Source organism: Esox lucius, chromosome 12 (genome assembly GCF_011004845.1).
Source record: "Esox lucius isolate fEsoLuc1 chromosome 12, fEsoLuc1.pri, whole genome shotgun sequence".
In the NCBI taxonomy this organism is placed as follows: Eukaryota; Metazoa; Chordata; class Actinopteri; order Esociformes; family Esocidae; genus Esox; species Esox lucius.
In genome coordinates this window covers 21926265-21948402 of record NC_047580.1, presented here as the reverse complement: position 1 = coordinate 21948402, position 22138 = coordinate 21926265, and the positions used below count along the sequence as shown (strand labels likewise).

The following is a 22138-nucleotide window of genomic DNA, read 5'->3' as shown; positions in this document are numbered from 1 at the left end:
CACTCACCGATTCCCTCAGAACTTCCGGAGTGTTCCGTGGTGTTGACTGCTGTACTGTCTATGTGTGTTTTCCAGGTGAACCGTGTTCCAGTGGAGAGCTGTGAGCAGTACCCCTCCTGCAGTGCCTGTCTGGGATCGGGAGACCCTCACTGCGGCTGGTGTGTCCTCCACAACGTGTGAGTGTACGACACACCACCCCGCAGACCCTATCTAATGCAGCGTAACCGCTCAAGTCGCCACAACTCCAGAAATCTCTTTCTCAGGTGTTCCAGGAAGGATCGTTGCGAAAGAGCGGATGAGCCGCAGCGTTTTGCCTCCAGAGGGGAGCAGTGTGTCAAACTCAGTGTTCAACCTGGGAACATTTCCGTCACCATGTCTGAAGTCCAGGTGCGTGGCCTGACAGGAAATCTGCGTGTACTGTGTGTAAATACGCGTGTTACTGTATGGGTGCGTGTGTAAGAGAACATGTGTTTAGATAAGCTTTCCTGATGAGGGCTTGTGTTGTCTTCTCATTGACTTGCTCCCCGTTCTACGCATTCGTAGCTGGTGCTGCAAGCCCAGAATGTGCCGAACCTTTCGGCTGGAGTCAACTGCTCGTTTGAGGACTACACTGAGACGGAGGGACGCATCTTTGGAGGCCGCATCTACTGCCTGTCCCCTTCCACACGCGAGGTTGCCCCAATCACACGGAACCAAGGTGGCCACTCTGCTGTATAGATACAATAGGCTTTGTTCAGTCATTAACCTAACTGTCAGAGGACCTCTTTCTCTCGGTTGCTGCTGCTTACAACAACTGGGTGTAGGCGTATGCAACAGGCACAACACAATGCCTGTTTGTCGTGTTAAAAGAAATGTTGTGTTAAGAGAAACAAAAAAGGTAGGCTTGCTAATTCGTCTCCGAGACTATATCTAAGATTATACATCAATAATTTTTTATATTTGTCTTGCCTGGTAAAATTTTATTCTGGGTCTGTATTTGAAATATTCTGTCATACAAAGTAATGGTCATGCAAGAGTTAGCTAGTTAGTTTATAAAGTGGCCAATTAAAGTAGCCTAGGTTTTGCCAGAATGGTTCTCAGTTTAGAATACATAGTTAAATGTCAAGCCTGTAGTTAAGTCTCATCTCTTTATTTATAGTAATTAACATAGCTGACCTTGTTTCTTTTTTTTGGCTTCCTTAAATTTGAAAAATAATGTGCTTATTTCAGGGAACTTGGAAAGTCTACCACTACCCAAATGGCTTATATGATCGTGTTCAAATAACAGTTGTTTTTAGTTTAATTTGGCATGAAAGCTTTCATGTACAATTACATTTTACTTGTGTTTATGCTTTTTAAAAATGGGATTTGCTTCTGTTTTAGCCAGCATTTAGTTTGTATAAACATTGCCGTTTGGCACTGTTGACCACTATAACAATGTCGCAAATTATGACTTTCATCTCTCAACTGCCATAAAGAGTTAGGGTTAAGACCCCTTTATTTTTTTTCTCAATTTCCTGTGCCTCTTTGGCCCTCATTCTTACTGTGTGTGCCTTAAGTATACAATGTGTTCAATATAATTGCTTGATTGCCCGGACTGTCTAGTGTGGTCTGCATCATTGGTTTATTAGAATAAAATCAATCAAAGCATGTATTTGGCCAAAAATATCATCCACAAACTTTAACTATATGACAAAAAGGGCATTTTCATAGTTTTTACAATTTCTTTAGGAGTATTTAGTCTGGATATCATGGAAATATATGAAACACACACATATATATATATATATATATATATATATATATATATATATACAGTACAGGCCAAAAGTTTGGACACCGTCTCATTCAATGCGTTTACTTTATTTTCATGACTATTTACATTGTAGATTCTCACTGAAGGCATCAAAACTATAAATAAACACATATGGAATTATGTACTTAACAAAATAGTGTGAAATAACTGAAAACATGTCTTATATTTTCGATTCCTCAAAGTAGCTTCCTTTGCTTTTTTTAATAGCGTTGCAAACCCTTGGTGTTCCCCTTGGTGAGCTTCAAGAGGTAGTCACCTGAAATGGTTTTCACTTCCACAGGTGTGCCTTGTCAGGGTTAATTAGTGGATTTTTTCCCCTTATTAATGGGGTTGGGACCATCAGTTGTGTTGTGCAGAAGTCAGGTTGATACACAGCCGACAGCCCTATTGGACAACTGTTAGAATTCATATGGCAAGAGCCAATCAGCTAAGTAAAGAGAAACGAGTGGCCATCATTACTTTAACAAATGAAGGTCAGTCAGTCCAGAAAATTGCGAGAACTTTGAATGTGTCCCCAAGTGCAGTCGCAAAAACCATCCAGCGCTACAACGAAACTGGCTCACATGAGGACCGCCCCAGGAAAGGATGACCAAGAGTCACCTCTGCTGCTGAGGATAAGTTCATCCGAGTCACCAGCCTCAGAAATCGCAGGTTAACAGCAGCACTGATTAGAGACCAGCTGAATGCCACACAGAGTTCTAGCAGCAGACACATCTCTAGAACAACTATTAAGAGGAGACTGCGCAAATCAGGCCTTCATGGTCAAGTAGCTGCTAGGAAACCACTGCAAAGGAGAGGCAACAAGCAGAAGAGATTTGTTTGTGCCAATAAACACAAGGAATGGACATTAGACCAGTGGAAATCTGTGCTTTGGTCTGATGAGTCCAAATTTGAGACATTTGGTTCCAACCGCCGTGTCTTTGTGCGACGCAGAAAAGGTGAACGGATGGATTCTACATGCCTGGTTCCCACCGTGATGCATGGAGGAGGAGGTGTGATGGTGTGGGGGTGCTTTGCTGGTGACACTGTTGGGGATTTATTCAAAATTGAAGGCATACTGAACCAGCACGGCTACCACAGCATCCTGCAGTGACATGCCATCTCATCCGGTTTGCGTTTAGTTGGACCATCATTTCTTTTTCAACAGGACAATGACCCCAAACACACTTCCAGGCTGTGTTAGGGCTATTTGACCAAGAAGGAGAGTGATGGAGTGCTGCGCCAGATGACCTGGCCTCCACAGTCACCCGACCTGAACCCAATCAAGATAGTTTGGGGTGAGCTGGACCGCAGAGTGAAGGCAAAAGGGTCAACAAGTGCTAAGCATCTCTGGGAGACTGTTCAAGACTGTTGGAAAACCATTTCAGGTGACTACCTATTGAAGCGCATCAAGAGAATGCCAAGAGTGTGCAAAGCAGTAATCGGAGCAAAGGGTGGCTACTTTGAAGAAACTAGAATATAAGACATGTTTTCAGTTATTTCACACTTTTTTGTTATGTACATAATTTCACATGTGTTCATTCATAGTTTTGATGCCTTCAGTGAGAATCTACAATGTAAATAGTCATGAAAATAAAGGAAACACATTGAATGAGAAGGTGTCTCCAAACTTTTGGCCTGTACTGTATATATATATATATACAGTCCAATTATTTGGACACTTACACAAGTGATACATTGACGATGGGGATAAAGTACAGTTTTTTACTGACCTACTGTAACTGTTCTGTAACTGTTTTCAGGAGACAAGCGAACTGTCAAGCTCTATCTGAAGTCCAAGGAGACGGGCAAGAAGTTTGCCAGTGTGGACTTTGTGTTCTACAACTGTAGCGTGCACCAATCGTAAGTTCTGTTTCAACAGTTACAGGGTCTCCCTTCATTGGCTGGGTTTCTTGTGTGTGTTTGTGTGTCTATGTGTGTGTGTCTTTGTGTGTGTGTGTGTCTTCTGTTTCAACATTTACAGGGTCTCCCTTCATTGGCTGAGACTCTTGTGCGTGTGTTTGTGTCATAATGTGTGTGTGTGTGTGTGTGTGTGTGTGTGTATGTCTTTGTGTGTGTGTGTGTGCTTGTGTGTGCATGTGCTCCAGAGAAAAAGAAAAGAAAAAGGCCATCATCTGTGCTCTGCAGTGTTGGTGACTGCCGATGAGATCAGCCTCTTAATGTCATTTTCTTAATGACTTGGAGCCCCTCTGATGTCATTGATAATGTTTTACATCGCTGACCTATGTTCTTTTACATCGGAGATATGTCTCCATCTCTTTCTTTCGCTTGTCCACCCCACTTTACACAGACTGTGTCTGTGCTCTCAGACCTGGTGTCTGGCCCTGCCTTTCGCTAACCACAACTCAGTGAAAACCCTCTCCTCACCCCTCCTCCCTCGTTCTCTCCTCTATCCTCTCCTTCTCTGCCACCCACCCTCCCTCCCCCCTTCTACCTCTCCCTTTCCCCCTTCGTTCTCTACACCCACACGCAACCCATCTCGTCCTCTAGTACTCTGTCATCTGCCTTGCTGGTCCAGATGTTTCATGCCCCTCCTCAATGCTCTTATTTATCAAGCAGATTTCCCCCCTGCCCCCTGCTCTATACGCCGCATATTTTAGCATAGCAATGTTCTCCTAATTAGCTGCCCTGGCGCCCCATTAGTGCTGGACATAATGGTGAACGGATGTGAGGTGTTCACCTGGCCCTCTTACCAAGGCCTGGTTCAATGTCTTTCAACGTAGAGGATGTGGGATTATCTATGGACCTTTTTGTGTGTGTGTGTGTGTGTGTGTGTGTGTTTGTGTGTGGGTGTGGGCTGTATCCTTAAGTGAGTGTGTGTATGTGCGTGTGAAACAGGGTTCTTTATGCATGCCCACTCTACTCTACTCATTGAGTAAGCAGGCGTTGTGAGGTCTTTCATGTGATGTACGAATCACTCTACGCTGAGCATACAGTGCCCTGCGGTTCCTGATCCAGGCTCGTCATCCACACAGAACCCACACAGCCCCTGACGTTCTACCCCCACACCTCTGACCTTTGACTCCAGCCTGTGTAGGCTGCCGGCAGGCCGGGCGTGCCAGTTCACCCGCAGAGCAATAAAGAGCTTTCCTCTGAGGAGACAGGCATGGTGGGCGGAGAGGGCACTTTACTTGGCAAGGCAAATTATACCGCCAGCTATTTACATACACAGTAACATTATTAGAGTTTTGCATTAAAAAGACAGCTGGAATAGTTTAATTGAGCATATGAGGGAGCGAATGCATTTTTAACGAGAGAGAGAGCGAGAGGGGGATGAAAGCTAGGGAAGGAGAGATGGATTGTGTCCATTGTGTCGGGGATAATGCGTCCACAGAGCTAAAAGGTTAGCGCCTCAGCCAATCCACAACGCCTATTAGAATATGAAAAGAAGGATGAAATGCATGCAGGATTTAGGGCCCTTGAAAGGCCCACTCATTGAAGGCAGACATCTCCAGGAAAGGCTCTTGTTGGAGGGCTGAGTGTTCATAGTGTCCCCTTCTATTAGACAGCCTGGTTGGTAGAGCACCTGGAGACACTTCACTGTTGTAACCGGACAAGAACATAAGGCTTTCTCATAGCATATTATAATGGGAAGAATTGTCCATCCTGCTGGATGAGGTTTCCTGTGATATGCACACAACTTCAGTTACCCAAATAGGATTATCTCTATTTGTCAATCAATCAGTCTAATCTATGTCTATATATCTATTTGAGTCTGTGTATATCTATTTCAGTCTGTATCCATCATCCATGTCTATCCTCGACCTATCCGTATATTCTTATTTTATCTGTATCTATGTACCATCTACGGTATCTATGTATTTTTGTCTGCCTGTCACCTGTCTATAGATCTATCATCTCAGATAGCAAATATTGGTGAGGTTACGATATGAACATAGTCATTGCTAGGCCCTTGATTGTTGTTCTGAGTTGTTAGATTGGAGGTAGAAGGTGGAAGATGACTGTTATTGTCCAGGTTCAGGTGTTCTATTTCCAGTCATCTGAGGGTGAGCATGACTCTGGATCTGGCTCCAGGCACAACCCCTCCCCTGTTCAACCAACACGTCCTCCTGTGCCCACCCAAACCAAGCAAAGATACTCAGCCCCTGAGGAGATTGTTCAGCAGAAAAAGAAAGCTGTACATATATTAAATATGATCATTATATGTATGTAGCTGTCTGCTTACTGATTTTGAAAATATATTACAGTGGGAAATGGGCATTGAGGACCTACTGCAATATAAAAGTGCCCCATTAAGTAGTCTGTGTTGATTTCTTGGGTATTTCATTTAGGATACATATATGGTCTTGGGTGGTTTGATTAGCAACAGCCAGGAAATATTGACCAGTTTGCAATAGCACTCTCAGAGCACTGCAAAGACTTTGATTTCCTGCTGCAGGACATTCAGTAGCTCCCTGGTGTCTCTCCCAGTGTGACGCTGAGAATCTGCAGGGTTCAAAGGGCATCGCTCCCCTCCTCTGTCTGCATCTAGCTGGGATCAATAGAACCACATGTCTGGAGACGAGAAGGTATTACCCGTCAGAAGCAAACAAGTAGCAGTCTGTTAGCATAGCAGCCCCCCCCCACCCCACCCACCCCCACCTTACTCCCCAGACACTGCAAGAATCGATTATAGACTTTATCCCGTAGAGCTTGGATGCAGTGGGCCCTGCTCATTACTAGTAGTTTGGAGCCTCATTCTGCTACCGAAATACAGGCAAGTAAACAGGGTTTTGTAGAACTCAAAGATTTCTGAGTAATCAATGTGTTTATGTGGGGTGAAGCGGAATAGAGGCAACCTAATGCATGTATTGTATTTTATTTTATCCTCTTTTTACTCTCCTGTAGCTGTAACAACTTTGCTAAGGCTTCTGGTAATCCATGTTCATTTATGCTTTCTGAACTAAGGGGAAAAAGAGTTTTAAGAATAACAGGCTTATCTGGGCCTTGCAGGTTATTTGAATGTAAGCCTTTGAACATGTTGAATAAGGAGTATATTGCCCTAGCCATTTCCTCTCTATGGTTACATTACTGTCCACGAAGCTCTGCTTTCCCCACACCTGTATGTGACGTACAGAGGCTTTTTCCTGCCACACTATACCCTTATCTCCAAGGTCCCATAATCAGAGACGCACTACCTGAAAAATTATATTTTAAAAGTTTGAGGTAGATCCCTTTAAACTATAGGACATTTTGTTGAATTAAGTTAAGGTTTTCACTTTAAGTGCAAACTAAACATGGAGAAGCTGCGTTTAGCAGTTATGCTGTACACAACTGGAATAAACTACCAGAAGATCTTAGACGTGCCCCAAACGCATACATTTTTAAATCGTGCCTATGAAAAGAAGATATTTTCACGTGCCTATGACTGAGCACTTAAAGTTAACCACACTGCTTTTATAGCTTCCTATGTTTTTATCCCGTTTTTATTCTTTTTATATTTTCTTATTCTATTTTTTATTATTATGATATTGTTTTGATGTTCATAGATTTTTCTTTGTAATCACATTGAATTGCTTCTATGTATGAATTGTGCTATATAAATAAATGTGCTTGCTTGCTTGCTTATTGGTCTATCCTGGTGTTTAAGGTGGAGCCCCATCTATTCTAGGGGTTGATTGATCAATTAACTGGGTCACATGTTTAATTAAGAAACTAGTTGTGTCCTCAAGGGCTGTGTTGTATTCTAATGTTGCTTTTAAATGATTGTTAAATGACTTAATTGGACAAATCACCAAGAGAATTTATCTTAATGAGTTTGTGTACCAGTATTAAGAGCCTACCCTGAAGTGGTAATTTAGTGAAACATTTATATAAAGTTTTGATTAAAAAGAAACTGATCATTCTTAATGTTTTTTTTGTGCAAATGATAAGAACCAAATACAGATAATTTGTCTCAAGAACATATCAAGTACTAATTGTTTTTGGTTGGGGAAATCCTTCAAAATTGAACTTGTAAACTGTAAGGCAGATTGACCTGAGATTATATGTGTAGGTCCATGATTTACTGAACTATTTCAGTTTTTTTAAATGTTTTTCCATTGACATGCTTCAAAAACGTAGGGGGTTACAGGGCGGGCCTGAACTGTTCTGCTGGTGTTGTTCTGCTGGTGTTGTTCTGCTGGTGTTGTTCTGCTGGCATGTACTCTGTGTAGTGATGTTCTACCCATACAGTATGTACTGTACAAGGGATCCAGTGACTGGTTGGACTGTTTTTGATTGGCTGTGGGTGGATGGGGCCATGCATGTATGAAACTGATTGACTGTGTGCTGCACCACAGCTATATCCTCTGTCTTGAGTTTGACGTGTTTATAGGCCCATAGAAGAAATCTTTTTTTTTCAATCATTTGAGATTAGACTTATCCTGTGGAGCAGGGTGTCCTAGTCTACATACGATTAGGAGAGTACTAGATTAAAGAATCAATGACAGGTCAGTTGACTACCCGTTCCCTGTCTATTTCGGTCTATCTCTTTTCCTCTCTACCTCTCAGTAGCTGTTGATAAAGGATGAATGGTCGACAATCACTTGTTTCAATCAGTCTTTTATCTCTTTCATTTCCATCCACCTCCCATTCAACCAGCCTCTTCAGTATGGAAATAAATATTGATGGTGGTCAGAAAATCACAATGTTAGAGAGAGAGGAGGTTGTTGAACAAGACCAACCAGTTAATGTGTTTTTGTTGTGTTTATTTGCTTAACATTGTCTGCAGTGACTTCTTCTCTCTCTTTCTCTCCCTCTGTCTCTCAATCTATACAACTCTGAGTGCAGGTGTCTGTCATGTGTAAATGGATTATTCCCCTGCCACTGGTGTAAATATCGCCACATGTGCACCCAAAACGCCAACGACTGTTCTTTCCAGGAAGGCCGTGTCAATGTGTCTGAGGTGAGAGATCCCCACTGTCACACTCTCTCTGCTGTATCTATGTAAAAAAAAATGTTTTACTGTCTCTCTACAACAGCCATCTCTGCAGCCTCTGTATAAAAACACATCTACTGTCTCTCTACAACTGCTTTTGTTGTCTCTCTATTACAACCATCTCTGCAACAACCATCTCTGCTGTCCAAATCTGCTCTGCTGTCCATCTCTGTTACAACCATCTCTGCTGTCCATCTCTGTAACAAACGTCTCTGCTGTCAATCTCTTTAACAACCATCTCTGCTGTCCATCACTGTAACAACCATCTCTGCTGTCCATCACTGTAACAACCATCTCTGCTGTCCATCACTGTAACAACCATCTCTGCTGTCCATCACTGTAACAACCATCTCTGCTGTCCATCTCCATAACAACCATCTCTGCTGTCCAACTCTGTAACAACCATTCATCTCTGCTGTCCACCTCTGTAACAACCATCTCTGCTGTCCATCTCTGTAACAACCATCTCTGCTGTCCATCACTGTAATAACCATCTCTGCTGTCCATCACTGTAATAACCATCTCTGCTGTCCATCACTGTAACAACCATCTCTGCTGTCCAACTCCGTAACAACCATTCATCTCTGCTGTCCACCTCTGTAACAACCATCTCTAACAACCATGTACTCTTAACACATTTTGTGAATGAAGCCTGCCAGTCGGTGACATACCCACCCACTGTGACACTTAGATGCACACACACACACATACACACACAAACCAACTAACAGACAAACAAGCACACATACACACATATCTTGTTGATGGGCGTGATCCACATGCTGGCTGATTTCCAGTAGCCCCCAGCTGGGCTCTTGGTATTGTCTTGCCACACTGTCTGTGCCAGGGATGCTATGAGTGGCATGGCAGCAGCTGTTTAAATAAAACCAGCCCTGGATTTATGCACTTATAAACAGGCCAGGGTGAATGACTATGCAAATTGTATCGTGTTCTACAATTCCAAATGTTAGATTTGCATGAAAACCAATATCAATCTCATACCTATGCTCTCTCTCTCTGTCTCTCTCTCTCTCTGTCTCTCTCTCTCTGTCTCTCTCTCTCTTTCTCTCTCTCTGTCTCTCTCTGTCTCTCTCTCTGTCTCTCTCTCTCTCTTTCCCTCTCTCTGTCTCTCTCTCTGTCTCTCTCTCTCTCTGTCTCTCTCTCTCTTTCCCTCTCTCTGTCTCTCTTTCTCTCTCTCTCTCTCTCTCTTCGCCCTCTCTCTCTCTCTCTCTCTCTCTTCTCCCTCTCTCTCAGTTTCTCTCTCTCTCTGCCTTACCGCCAAGTGCACGCTCTGTGGTGCTGTACAAGAGTGAACTGTTTGCTGGCAGAGGGCACCCTGCATAAAACACACACACACACACACACACACTGTACGTACAAACATTTACAAAGAAACCCAAATTCACTCACACACACACACACACACACACATACACCAACTGTAACAAACAAACACATTCTACTTTCCCCTCTAAACCTTAATCTCCCAGCCCACTGATCCCTGTGACAATCACTATTTAAAAGTGTAAATTCCCATTTGCAGCCATGTCGAGTGACCTGGGGGAGGTGAAACCCTGAGCTATCTGCTCAGACACTGTGTTCTGATGTTCAGTGCTGGGAGCATCTCTGAATGTGCCTGATGTGTACATGTCTTTGTCTTGGCTGTGAGCAGACGCTGGCTTCTTATCTCCACGGCAGCGAAACACCTTTCCCATGCGTCTGGTTTACGTTGCGCTTTATTTATGATATTAATTGGTCATGAGGTATCCTACCTCAATCCAATTACGGGCCGCAGCTTTTATCTCCTCAGCGTAGCTGGAGCCGCCGCTGCGCGCCGTGCTACACATGCTCTCTCTCGCCCTCTCTCTCTCACTTCAAAGAGGAAATTACATGGATTAACATTCTCTTACAGTAAAACCAAGGCCTGCTCTTTCACTGCCTACAAAGCTCCAGCGGACACTCTGCAAAGTGTCTAATCTCAGAGAAGAACATTTGGCGTTCAGTTATGAACATGGTGGAGGGGCTGCGGTGGGAGGGTTGTTTTCGTGGTATATGCCTCATGTGTGTGGGGGGGGAGAGTGTAGAGGCAACATGTGAACTGAGGTTTGGTTGTGTAGCGGGTTTGTCGAAATGGTTGAATGAATGCCATCAGTAGTGGTAGCCTACTGATGGTAAGAACGTCAATCAGACAGCTTGTTATTCCCCCTGAGCTGCAGTGTAATCCAACCAAACAAACCACACACACTCACTCTGTTCTCCTTGTACTGATATTTTCTGCATTGGTTACCATGGTAACATGGACAGTCTGTATCAATAGGCTTGTTAAACACAGATAAAAAAAAACATTGGTATTATACAATGCCAATGTCACCATTTTTCTCTTCTTTTGAAGAACTCTGCATACACCTTTTTCGAGAATTGAAACAGTAAGTTGAACCCAAAATGATTATGAAACAATTGATTTAATGGAGCACGTTTTTAGTGGAAAATAACAAAAGAAATTGACGTAATATGTAAATATGTCACTGAGACATATTCCATTATCACTCTATTGCCGAGTCACACTCAACTGTTATCTGTGTACCCACTGGTAGGCCAAAATAAATGTCTCATATTTGTCACACCAGTGTTGTAACCAAGTTCACCAATGTAATGGGTAACATTTGCAAATCAAATGTATACATCAACATCCGCCTGGCAGCCAATAAACAAAAGATCACATTAAATCCAACCAGGCAGAAAATTGCTTGAGTAATAGTTTATTCACTCTATGTGAACACTTTTCTAGTGTTTTCCAGAGAACACACTCTGGTAGACTAGTGGTCTTTAACCTTTGGTCTGCGGACAAATAGTTAATTACAAATAGTGGGGTATGTTGGTCCATGTTTATTTTCATACAAAATAAATGTTTTAATTTAACAAAATGGTATGATTAATAGCAGTGTTTCACACAACCCACTTTGTAATAACAGTAATAACAAATTGCAGGAAAAAAAGTGTATGTTATTTCTGGTGTTCCTGAAGACATGTTTACGGTGATATGCAGTTCCCATGAGCAAAACGACACTGAGAACTTCTGTTTTAGACCTTTTACTAATGCATACCTAAAAACTGTGTCTTGTACTTTGTTCTGTGAGATTCTGAGGGATCGGTGAGAGCCAGCACTATATTGGATCTCTAAACATACTAGTAGCCTAGTTATGTTGTAATTTGCTATTATCCAGCTTAAATTGGGTTATTAACGACTCTTCTTGGAGTCATTAACAGGATGTGTCCTTTGATGTGTGTTTTGTGAACAAATATAATTATAGATGATATACAGAAGACAACTGAGGAGTTGGCCTCAAATATTAGAACATCTAAGTTACATTTGGGCTGGGCTTAGATGGCATCAGGAAACTGTTTTTGCCTGCTCACAGAATGGATCAGCTCATTCGTACTGTTCAGTTTTCGAAACCTGGAATACCGACAAATGCTTTTGTTTTAAATAAATCATTTCATGTCCAATCGACATGTTCGTATTGTGAAGGAACGTGTCTACTATTTGAGAAGGCGTACTTTCTGTATGTACAAATGGACCTCACACCTCATACACTGCTTGAGAATGAATGCCTGTGTCTGCGCATGCTTTGTGTATTTAGCCTATTTTGACTACAAACATTGTCACGACATTTTCATAAACATTTTCATAATATGAAATGTAGTAGCATTAGTTTTAGGTACATGTGTAAGTGCCAGTGTGAGATGTGTTGTGCTTCCTAAGGATGAAGTGGTAGTTATGAAGTATGTTATGATTTCATTATTGGAAACTGCCCGGATGACTTTCTTCCAAGTAGTTCAGTTTGAAATGTACAGTTTTACATGTTACTACAGCTGTGCAGGCAAAATGTAGAATCACAGAGTCTATGGTAACTTTAGGTTCTGTGAGCACAAAACATTTAAATATCTTGGTCAAAGTGATGAATGGAACTTGGAGAAACCTGTCATAACAAATAAATAAACAAGCATGTCCTCAATGTCGGCAATCACATTTGTAAGATAAAGAATAGTATGTTTTGGTTTCCCATCATTTTATCAAACATCAGTTCACATGGTGTTCTCTAATGAGAGCATCTGTTTAGCCTACACTATATTATGTGCTCTGCGTAATTGCCACATTTGTAAATGATATGGAGTACAGGGAGTAGAATGCTAGCTAAATAAACTGGTGACCAGACTAGAAGATCGCTACAGAAATAGAGAATAATACACTGCTTATTTCCCTTCTACAATGCATAACCATTAGAGCAGCTTTGGTTGTACTGATGTAAACATGGAGATGTCTGGATGAACTAACATTTGTCTTTTTGTAACTAATTAGAAGATGCATCAAAACGACAGAGGTAATGTGCAGATTTGTTCTCCTTCAACCACCCACATTAACTGCTCTAGAGGGGGAGATGTAGGCATTTGACTAAGCAATCACACTGTGCCAGCTTTGGCCTGCCTTGTTGTTCATGTGTATTTTCATTGATTGCAATGACAGAGAATCTATAGATTTGGATGTTTGATGAAGTAGGTGTTCATGATAAAGCCTGGAAAATGTATATGTATTACATTTCTGCTTATAATACAAAGTCGGATTCGCTCCCTGTCCTAATTTCTGTATTAATGCATTTAGACAGGCATCTTCAGTGCTGCCTCTTTCTCCTCCATGTCTGCCAAGACTAATTCCTTCCTTACCTCAATACAGTTTGTCTTATCTGGCTGTCAGGTGTTTTTATCACCTTCCTCTCTCGTCTCTTTGGTGTTTTAAAAGCATTTCTCCCACAGACCACCACCGCCCTAGCCCCCCACCCCCCCCCCCCACACACTTCCCCACCACATTAGAGGAAGTATGTTCAACAGTGTCTTGGTTTGCTACAGTAGTGCTACAGTAAACAGACTGTGACCCGGCAAGGGAGGAGAACACCTGCCAAAGAACCCCAACTTCAACTCTCAGCCCTGCTTAACTTGGGCTTTCTCTATCCCCAGCGTCTCTGCTTAGAACAGGCCAGCCAACTCTGTCACTGCTGCAGCCAACCTTACAGGATGGGACAAGCATGTGAGGTTGTAGCTTTTAATGAATTAATTAGCAATGTCAATTACCAAAAGCGGGCAAAATCACATGGTCTCTTACCATCGTTGGATGTGGGTCTACCTGCTGTGCTGGGACTCTGGCATCAGGCTAACCCCTCTGAAGCATTCCCTGGCAGGGGCAACCGAGTACCAGGCTGCCCTCTTTCTGGCACTCCCTGGCGCTGCCTCCCGCGTAGGGATCCAAGCCTGCCACTGATCTGCGCCTACTTTAATTATTCAAAGTGTATTAAATCTTCATTTCCAGATGCCTCAGCGTCTGTCCTCCTAATGGAGGCGAGGGATGAATTTTACATAGAGGGGTTGAGATCCTAGTGAAGGCTTCTTCATATGGGGTTTGGTCCAATGACACCATCACGGCCAGCTCCACTTCCTTTATTTTCTCGTTAATTATTCCTACTCATTTAATGCGGATGTCCTAGTTTTCCCCTTTACAGAAAGTACTGACTCTGAAACTCCCTTTGCAGCCTCAGCAAAATGTGTGGTCAGTGGTCATGTTTCATGTTTGGTGCTGAGCTCTTCTATATATTTTGTACAATATCGTATCAAATGACAGTATTAATTGCGGGGAAGATAATAAGTTGTGTAGACGCTACCTGAGACTATATATCAGATTTCCCCAAGGTGTTTGCAAGTGTGCATATCTCATTTCCTCAGCTCTCTGGGCTCTTCTCTCCACGCTCCTCCACATTAGGGCTCCGGAGTGGGCGGACACTCCAAAAGCCTTTTCATGGTTCAAAGTCCCTTTCATTTAACCGCCGAGCACCTCTGAGAGACTCGTAGTGTCTTATCAAACGTAGTCCTATCAATGTGTCCCACCACAAGACTAAGACCTTGGGAACTTGGTTCTTACAGGCCAACAGGTGTTTTTTTATTGCATGTCATAGTTATCAATCAATCAATCAATCAATCAAAATTTATTTATAAAGCCCTTTTTACAACAGCAGTTGTCACAAAGTGCTTTACAGAGACACCCGGCCTTAAACCCCAAGGAGCAAACAACAGTAGTGTTGAATTGAATTTATAAAGTTATATAATTACACGATTACTTAATATCATTCAGTATATACATATATGGCTGTGAATAGCTAGATTGTTGTTGCCATGTTATCTGATGGACCTAAACACAACACATTATATATTGTCTGAGCCAGCTCAGTGTTTCCCAGCATCAGATATAGCGTTCTGTGTGTTTATCTGGTGTATCTACAGTAACACAAACTCCGGGGAGTTGGTTGTGAAAGCTTCCATCGATCTGCAAAGTGTTGCCTTATCACAATTATTCATGTCTCCGCATTCAGCCCAGATACAGTGTGACAGAAGCAGGCAGGACCGTCTCAGATAAACAAAGCCCAGAGCTCCATTGTGTTTGGCTGTAAACAGCTCGGCTCTGTCCAAATGAAGAGGCCAGCGAGCCACTACTCCGTTCTGCAGGGACGGCTGCCAGGCCTAGAATCACTCAGAGGGTTCGGCTTGGTTGATGGATATGATATGCTGCTCGCTGGCCCCAATGACCTGTCGGCACAGTATTCTTAGCAGAGATCTATAGGGATGTTTATTGGCTTGCACAAAACCCTGCAAAACGTAGAGTGAGATCATATTCTTCACCGCTTCTCCGTCCGCTCTCCCTCAGGAGATGTAGTCATCATTTCGGAGCCCTTTTTAGCACTTCCTCTCTGTCCCACTCCCATTTCCCTTGGTGTGTTGGCTGGGTGTGCGTGGCGCTGGTCGATGTGGGTTCTGCTCCTTCCTAGCGGGCCAGTTCACTGGGCTGTATCGTTAATCCATCAGGTCGCTCTCTAGTTCTCTACTCTCCACACTTGCCTTTCTTTGCCCCACTGCACAGCAGACCCCTCTGTCAGTCACAAAGCTGGTCATCTATCAAACCCCTTTGTTTCTCAGCGCCCCCCCCCCCCTCCCCCCCGATCCTTCATCATGGACCGGAATTGTCCAGGGGGCCCGGTTTGGCCCGGGCCACAGTCACTAGGCAACGCCCCGCAGAAGAACTCCCCAGCATCCCATGAGGACATCATCTAATGCAGGACCCCTGGGAAATGAAATGATGTACATAACTTACCAGAACCCCCACCCCCCCCCCCCCCCCAAACTCCCCAGCAACGATCTCACAGCAGTTAGAGGAGATCCCTATTGCGGCAGACAGCGGGGACGTGTGACTGTCTTTGTGTTGCTCTCTCTGTTTCTCTTTCTCGACATCTCACACACACTCTCATTCTGCTGTTTGTTATGTAGGTCCTGCTTAATGTTCTGAGACTGCAACCTCAGCCGTGTTGCACAGCTAGGGGAAAATCAAATGCTAACACAACTCCGTTGCCAGAGGGGGCATAGCTGGAGGCTGCGTTTCAGCAAAACAAACACCAGACTAGCAAGCTCTACAAAGCTGCCAGGGCCAGGCTAGCACTAAGAGGAAGATATGAGAGAAGTCCTGATGAGTCTGGAGCCAGAAAACCCACTCATCTTTATCTGCTGCTGGCCGACTCCTTATGCTTTCTTCCTTTTTTGCCCTCGAGACAGGTTCTTCTGCAGGGCCCTGACTCCCAACCCTGACACCCCGGGTTAGATTGGTGTTTAGGAGCAGGGACCGCTGGAAACTCTGCCTCTCTCACTCCCGGAGATCCAGCCTGGTCCTTCCCCCGAGGGCGGAGGGCAACACAAATAATCAACAAAACACTCTCCCATTTGGTGAACCCCTGACATTCCCCCTGACTCTCGTTCCCACCTTAATAAACGGTTGTGCGACTCCCAGGGCCGTATCTCACCTCTGACTTACATCCAGCATCAGGGCGGTGGGGGCGGGGAGAGCACAGCTAACCTCAACTGGAACCCCCAGCTCACACAAGCTGTCTCCCTGTCATTTCAAAGGAAATAAAGCAGTGAAACAATAAGAGAGAAACCACTTCAAAGGAATCCCCCTGGTAAACCATTGTTCCATTGTACTTCGCTAGAGTACAATCTGATACGCACTTTCAACTCTGTTTCAACACCTGTCAGGACTGGTAATGAAATAGTTTCTCTCTTTTGTTCTTATTTTTTTGTTCTTACTTTTGCCCTCCACTTGTGCACATCATCAGTTCCGTTCTTTACGTGGCGGGTCTTTGTCTCCTGGCTCTGTCTGGTAATGAGAACCACAGGTTGCGGAGGCTGCTGCCTGTCTTTGGCTCCCAGCTGGATGGCACTGTCTGGGCCTGATGGTTAGTTTTGGCTGGGCTGGGTGCTGAGAGCTGCAGGATGTGGTTCTGTCTTGGCCCGCAGTGCTGATCCAGCACTCTTGGTGTCTGCATTCCTCCAATCCAGACCAACGCACCATGTGTAGGCACAGGTGGAGCCAGAGTGTCGAGACCGGGAGTCACCGTTAGCTCTGTGTCCGTCTGTTTCTGTTCAACCGCAGATCTGACCCACGCTACAAAGCCAACGTCATCACACCACTGAGCGGGTGGAAAGAGGACGACTGTTCAACTTTTTCATCCTAGTGTCTGATTACCACATGACCGCACACGAGGACACACTCATAACTTTACTCCTGTTTTCTTCCTGAAGTCAGTCCCCATCACAGGTTGGAGGTAGTTCATTACGCATGTTGTTTACGCTTGTCTGTTCACCACCTGTGTGAGGTGCATACTTAACCAAATGGCTGCCTAGCCACCAGCACAACGTCTCGTTCAGGCTCAGAGCAGTCCGCCTGGAATTGATTCTCCACTCTCTCTGCCGCTTTACGACTGGGGATCCATTCACAAGCCCCATTATTCTTGTTTCGCTATTTGGGTTTGTGCCAATCGAGAGGAGAATAGGTATCACCCAATTCCATTACATCCAATGATTTTTGTGGGTTTTTTGCATGCTGTCCTCTGATTCAAATTGCAATTTCAAGTCATTACCTGCGCTTAATTTAACGCTGGTTAAGCAAAGAATAAACTGATATACAAATGAGCCTGCAGACCAGGGAAACAATGCTGAGCGAACATTAATAATGATTAAAGAGACCAACGTTTCCATGAATATTTTGAGAGTATTGGTATCAAAGGATAATGGAACAACCCTATTTATTCATTGTCTGTACCTCAAAGTTCCTTCTCCTCCATAGTAGTCAATCCATTTCAGCTATTCGCTAATAGCTTGCTGTTATCCTGAGGCAAATCCTGTAGATTCATTTTAACTTAGCTATAAAGAGTTGTTAGGGGTTGCGGCAACTGCATATAACAACAAAACAGTCCATAACTCAAACATATAGGTAACACTTGTGAACAAGGCCGGGTCCAAAATGAAACGCCCCTTTTCTTTCATAAACAACCAATAACCAGAGGAGAATTCTTTATCCGGGGGCTACAGAGGGATTCCTATTGCCATAACACGATCACTCTATCACTCATATCCAACCAGTCATATCACTGTATCCAACCAGCTGTACCGATATTTGTATCTTCTGTTCCCACTTGTCACTCCCTTTTGACAGAAGCAAATGGATCTTAATCTCTCTGGTCGCCCTAGCTCCTTACTCGACTGCTACTCCTCAGTTACCCAGCCTGGCCTGGTTGTCCATGGGATGCTAAGGCCACCAGGAAGCAGAGCGCTCCCAGAGTCTTCCAACATTTTTAGCCCTTTTGTTTAGGCAGTCATCATTACAATGCATTACATGTTGAGTGCCTATTCCTATATGCATGCTAAAAGTTGGCAGTGAATGTGTTTTTTTTGCCTTTTAGATTTCTTCATATTTGTTCAGACACATCTTTTATCAAGGGGCAGTAGCAAATTGATTGGTTGGCTTTGAGAGCCTGCAAATTGTGCTTTACTGTTTTTAGGTAGTGGAATTACTTAACTCCCTTGGTTGGGGAATCACATACACTCCTTAGGGCTTTGGTTAAAGACATGGTAAATAGTCTTCTACTATTCTGAAGAGCTTTGCTTCAGAATTACCCAGTGGCTTCTCTGTATTGATTGGTAACCATAATAACTTTTTTATCTTCTACTCTAAACACCTTTGCCAAGTTCAAAACCATAATCCTTCTCTTTCTTCTCTTTATTATTTCATACAGACATATGTTGGTTTTCTTTTTTTGTTAGCGTCATTCATTATTCTTGTTAAATTTATACTCAACATTGCTCAGTTGACATTATGTCAACCAATCAGCTCAACAGCCTGGCTTGTTTTCCAGAATGATTGCATCATTTGTTTGAACCACACGTTCTTTCAATCAATCATCAAAACCAGGGGGCTTCAAATGTACTCACAGCCAGTTTCGTAACAGGTGCCTGTTTGTCATCATGATCAACAGCAATTCCACAAATACACAGCAGGCCAACATCAATAGATTTATATCCTGTGAATTGTTATATACTTATGAATAACTTTAGGCCCAGCCTTTGATACTTTGTCTTTATTTGTGATGTCTTCAGTGTGGTGCTCACTACGACTAATAGGACTTTCTAGCGAGCTTCTGCAGCGTTCATGAAGGTGTGATCGATGTAAGTTGATGTCTGAGATCCAAAGGAGTTGTGATATATTGTAGTTGGTCGAGTGATAACCTGGGTGATTTTGGTAACATCATATTGGTAACTAGATGTTGACAAGTTAATATTCAAGTCACACAGAAAATAATTGCACCTTATATAAAATCCCATCTTGTACATGACAATCGGCACTATGCCACCTGAAGCAACACCCCAGAAGAAGAGGTTTTCGGATGAAGTCGGTGAACCTGAAACAACAGCACTTCTACTTCTTTGACATTTGATCCTCTCTTACAGAACGATGGCTCTGCTGAATGACTTGAATGTAGATGTATCACATGTGGAGCTGTGGCATGTGCCTAGAAACTTATCCAGCTCCCGGTATAATGAACAGGTCTCTCTGCTGCTGTCACTCAGGCCATTCTGGTCATGGGTCTGGCGATATCTCTACTTCATATCTTTCTGTGGAACGAGCCTGTAAATTATAGACTTATGAATTTTGTTTGCTTTTGTGTGGCCAGATGTGAGACTGTCCCTGATTTGGGTGGCCTGACCCTGGCTAGAGCTTTCAAATCACAATTGGTATTTCAATAATCTCACGCTTTTGTCTTATCAAAATAGCATAAAAAAAAAAAAATGCAATCTCTTATATCGAACTCACTTGCATCCACTTTCATTTTATAAGCATTTTCCATCAGTGCTGCATTGTAAGCACTGCATAAACAGCCATTGTGGAGTTCAGTTAGCAAGACAAGAGGAGATGAGTTAGTGGTGGAGAGAGAAAATTAAAGCAGAGGTAAAAAGATTAGCGTTGTAAAATGAATAGGGAGGACCTTGATTATTTATAGTGTAGATTAGTGGTTGCTAAAGCTAAACTATTTTACCAGTTTAGCTTTATGTAATCCTCCAGAGTGGTATGTCAGACATGCTCTGATTGTACATGACTTGTAAGTAAACCTTGGGAGTATTACATGATATGTATTTTCAGAGGTGTTACGTGTAATTGTGATATACACTCACCTAAAGGATTATTAGGAACACCATACTAATACTGTGTTTGACCCCCTTTCGCCTTCAGAACTGCCTTAATTCTACGTGGCATTAATTCAACAAGGTGCTGAAAGCATTCTTTAGAAATGTTGGCCCATATTGATAGGATACCATCTTGCAGTTGATGGACATTTGTGGGATGCACACCCAGGGCACGAAGCTCCCGTTCCACCACATCCCAAAAGATGCTCTATTGGGTTGAGATCTGGTGACTGTGAGGGCCATTTCAGTACAGTGAACTCATTGTCATGTTCAAGAAACCAATTTGAAATGATTCGAGCTTTGTGACATGGTGCATTATCCTGCTGGAAGTAGCCATCAGAGGATGGGTACATGGTGGTCATAAAGGCATGGACATGGTCAGAAACAATGCTCAGGTAGGCCGTGGCATTTAAACGATGCCCAATTGGCACTAAGGGGCCTAAAGTGTGCCATTAAAAAATCCCCCACACCATTACACCACCAGCCTGCACAGTGGTAACAAGGCATGATGGATCCATGTTCTCATTCTGTTTACGCCAAATTCTGTCTCTACCATCTGAATGTCTCAACAGAAATCGAGACTCATCAGACCAGGCAACATTCTTCCAGTCTTCAACTGTCCAATTTTGGTGAGCTCGTGCAAATTGTAGCCTCTTTTTCCTACTTCTAGTGGAGATGAGTGGTACCCGGTGGGGTCTTCTGCTGTTGTAGCCCATCCGCCTCAAGGTTGTGCGTGTTGTGGCTTCACAAATGCTTTGCTGCATACCTCGGTTGTAACGAGTGGTTATTTCAGTCAAAGTTGCTCTTCTATCAGCTTGAATCAGTCGGCCCATTCTCCTCTGACCTCTAGCATCAACAAGGCATTTTCGCCCACAGGACTGCCGCATACTGGAGGTTTTTCTCTTTTCACACCATTCTTAGAAATGGTTGTGCGTGAAAATCCCAGTAACTGAGCAGATTGTGCAATACTCAGACCGGCCCGTCTGGCACCAACAACCATGCCACGCTCAAAATTGCTTAAATCACCTTTTTTTCCCATTCTGACATTCTGTTTGGTGTTCAGGACATTGTCTTGACCAGGACCACACCCCTAAATGCATTGAAGCAACTGCCATGTGATTGGTTGATTAGTTAATTGCATTAATGAGAAATTGAACAGGTGTTCCTAATAATCCTTTAGCTGAGTGTGTATATATATATATATATATATATATATATATAGATATATATATAGATATATATATAGATATATATATAGATATATATATAGATATATATATATAGATATATATATATATATATATATATATATATATGCTAAATATTCTGTACGCTGCTTTTGTTTAGTCTACTACACCGAAGGGACATGGCAGACCTTGCCAGGCCCAATATCCACTAAAACCTCCAAGGGAATAGCACCTGTGTTTCAAATAATACATTTTGTTTTGTGCTGTCTGTGAGTGTCTTGTTTTGTCTGTTCTCTGTGTTTTTTGTCTGATTTTTTTTAATCATTGAACCTTAAAGTATTGTATTATATGAGTCATTTAGACCATGGGTTATACAAACCCGATTCCAAAAAAGTTGGGACACTGTACAATTGTGAATAAAACCGAATGCAATGATGTGGAAGTTTCAAATTTCAATATTTTATTTAGAATACAACATAGATGACATATCAAATGTTTAAACTGAGAAAATGTATCACTTTAAGGGAAAAATAAGTTGATTTTAAATTTCATGGCATCAACACATCTCAAAAAAGTTGGGACAAGGCCATGTTTACCATTGTGTGGCATCCCCTCTTCTTTTTATAA

The 22138-nt window shown here is 42.9% G+C and overlaps 1 protein-coding gene across 3 annotated transcripts in view; it reads left to right on the top strand.

Moving 5' to 3' along the window:
- The window catches only part of plxna1a (plexin A1a), a 166602-nt gene that overhangs the window by 100568 nt on the left and 43896 nt on the right, over positions 1-22138 (top strand). For all 3 annotated transcript variants that reach the window (XR_002197567.2, XM_010891486.3, XM_010891487.3), the window contains exons 5-9: positions 76-176; positions 264-387; positions 544-697; positions 3538-3637; positions 8567-8681. Coding sequence is in view for 2 of the 3 variants with exons in the window: in XM_010891486.3 (XP_010889788.1) it covers positions 76-176; positions 264-387; positions 544-697; positions 3538-3637; positions 8567-8681 (594 nt within the window). In the remaining variant the exon portion in view is untranslated. The remainder of the gene's footprint in view (positions 1-75; positions 177-263; positions 388-543; positions 698-3537; positions 3638-8566; positions 8682-22138) is intronic.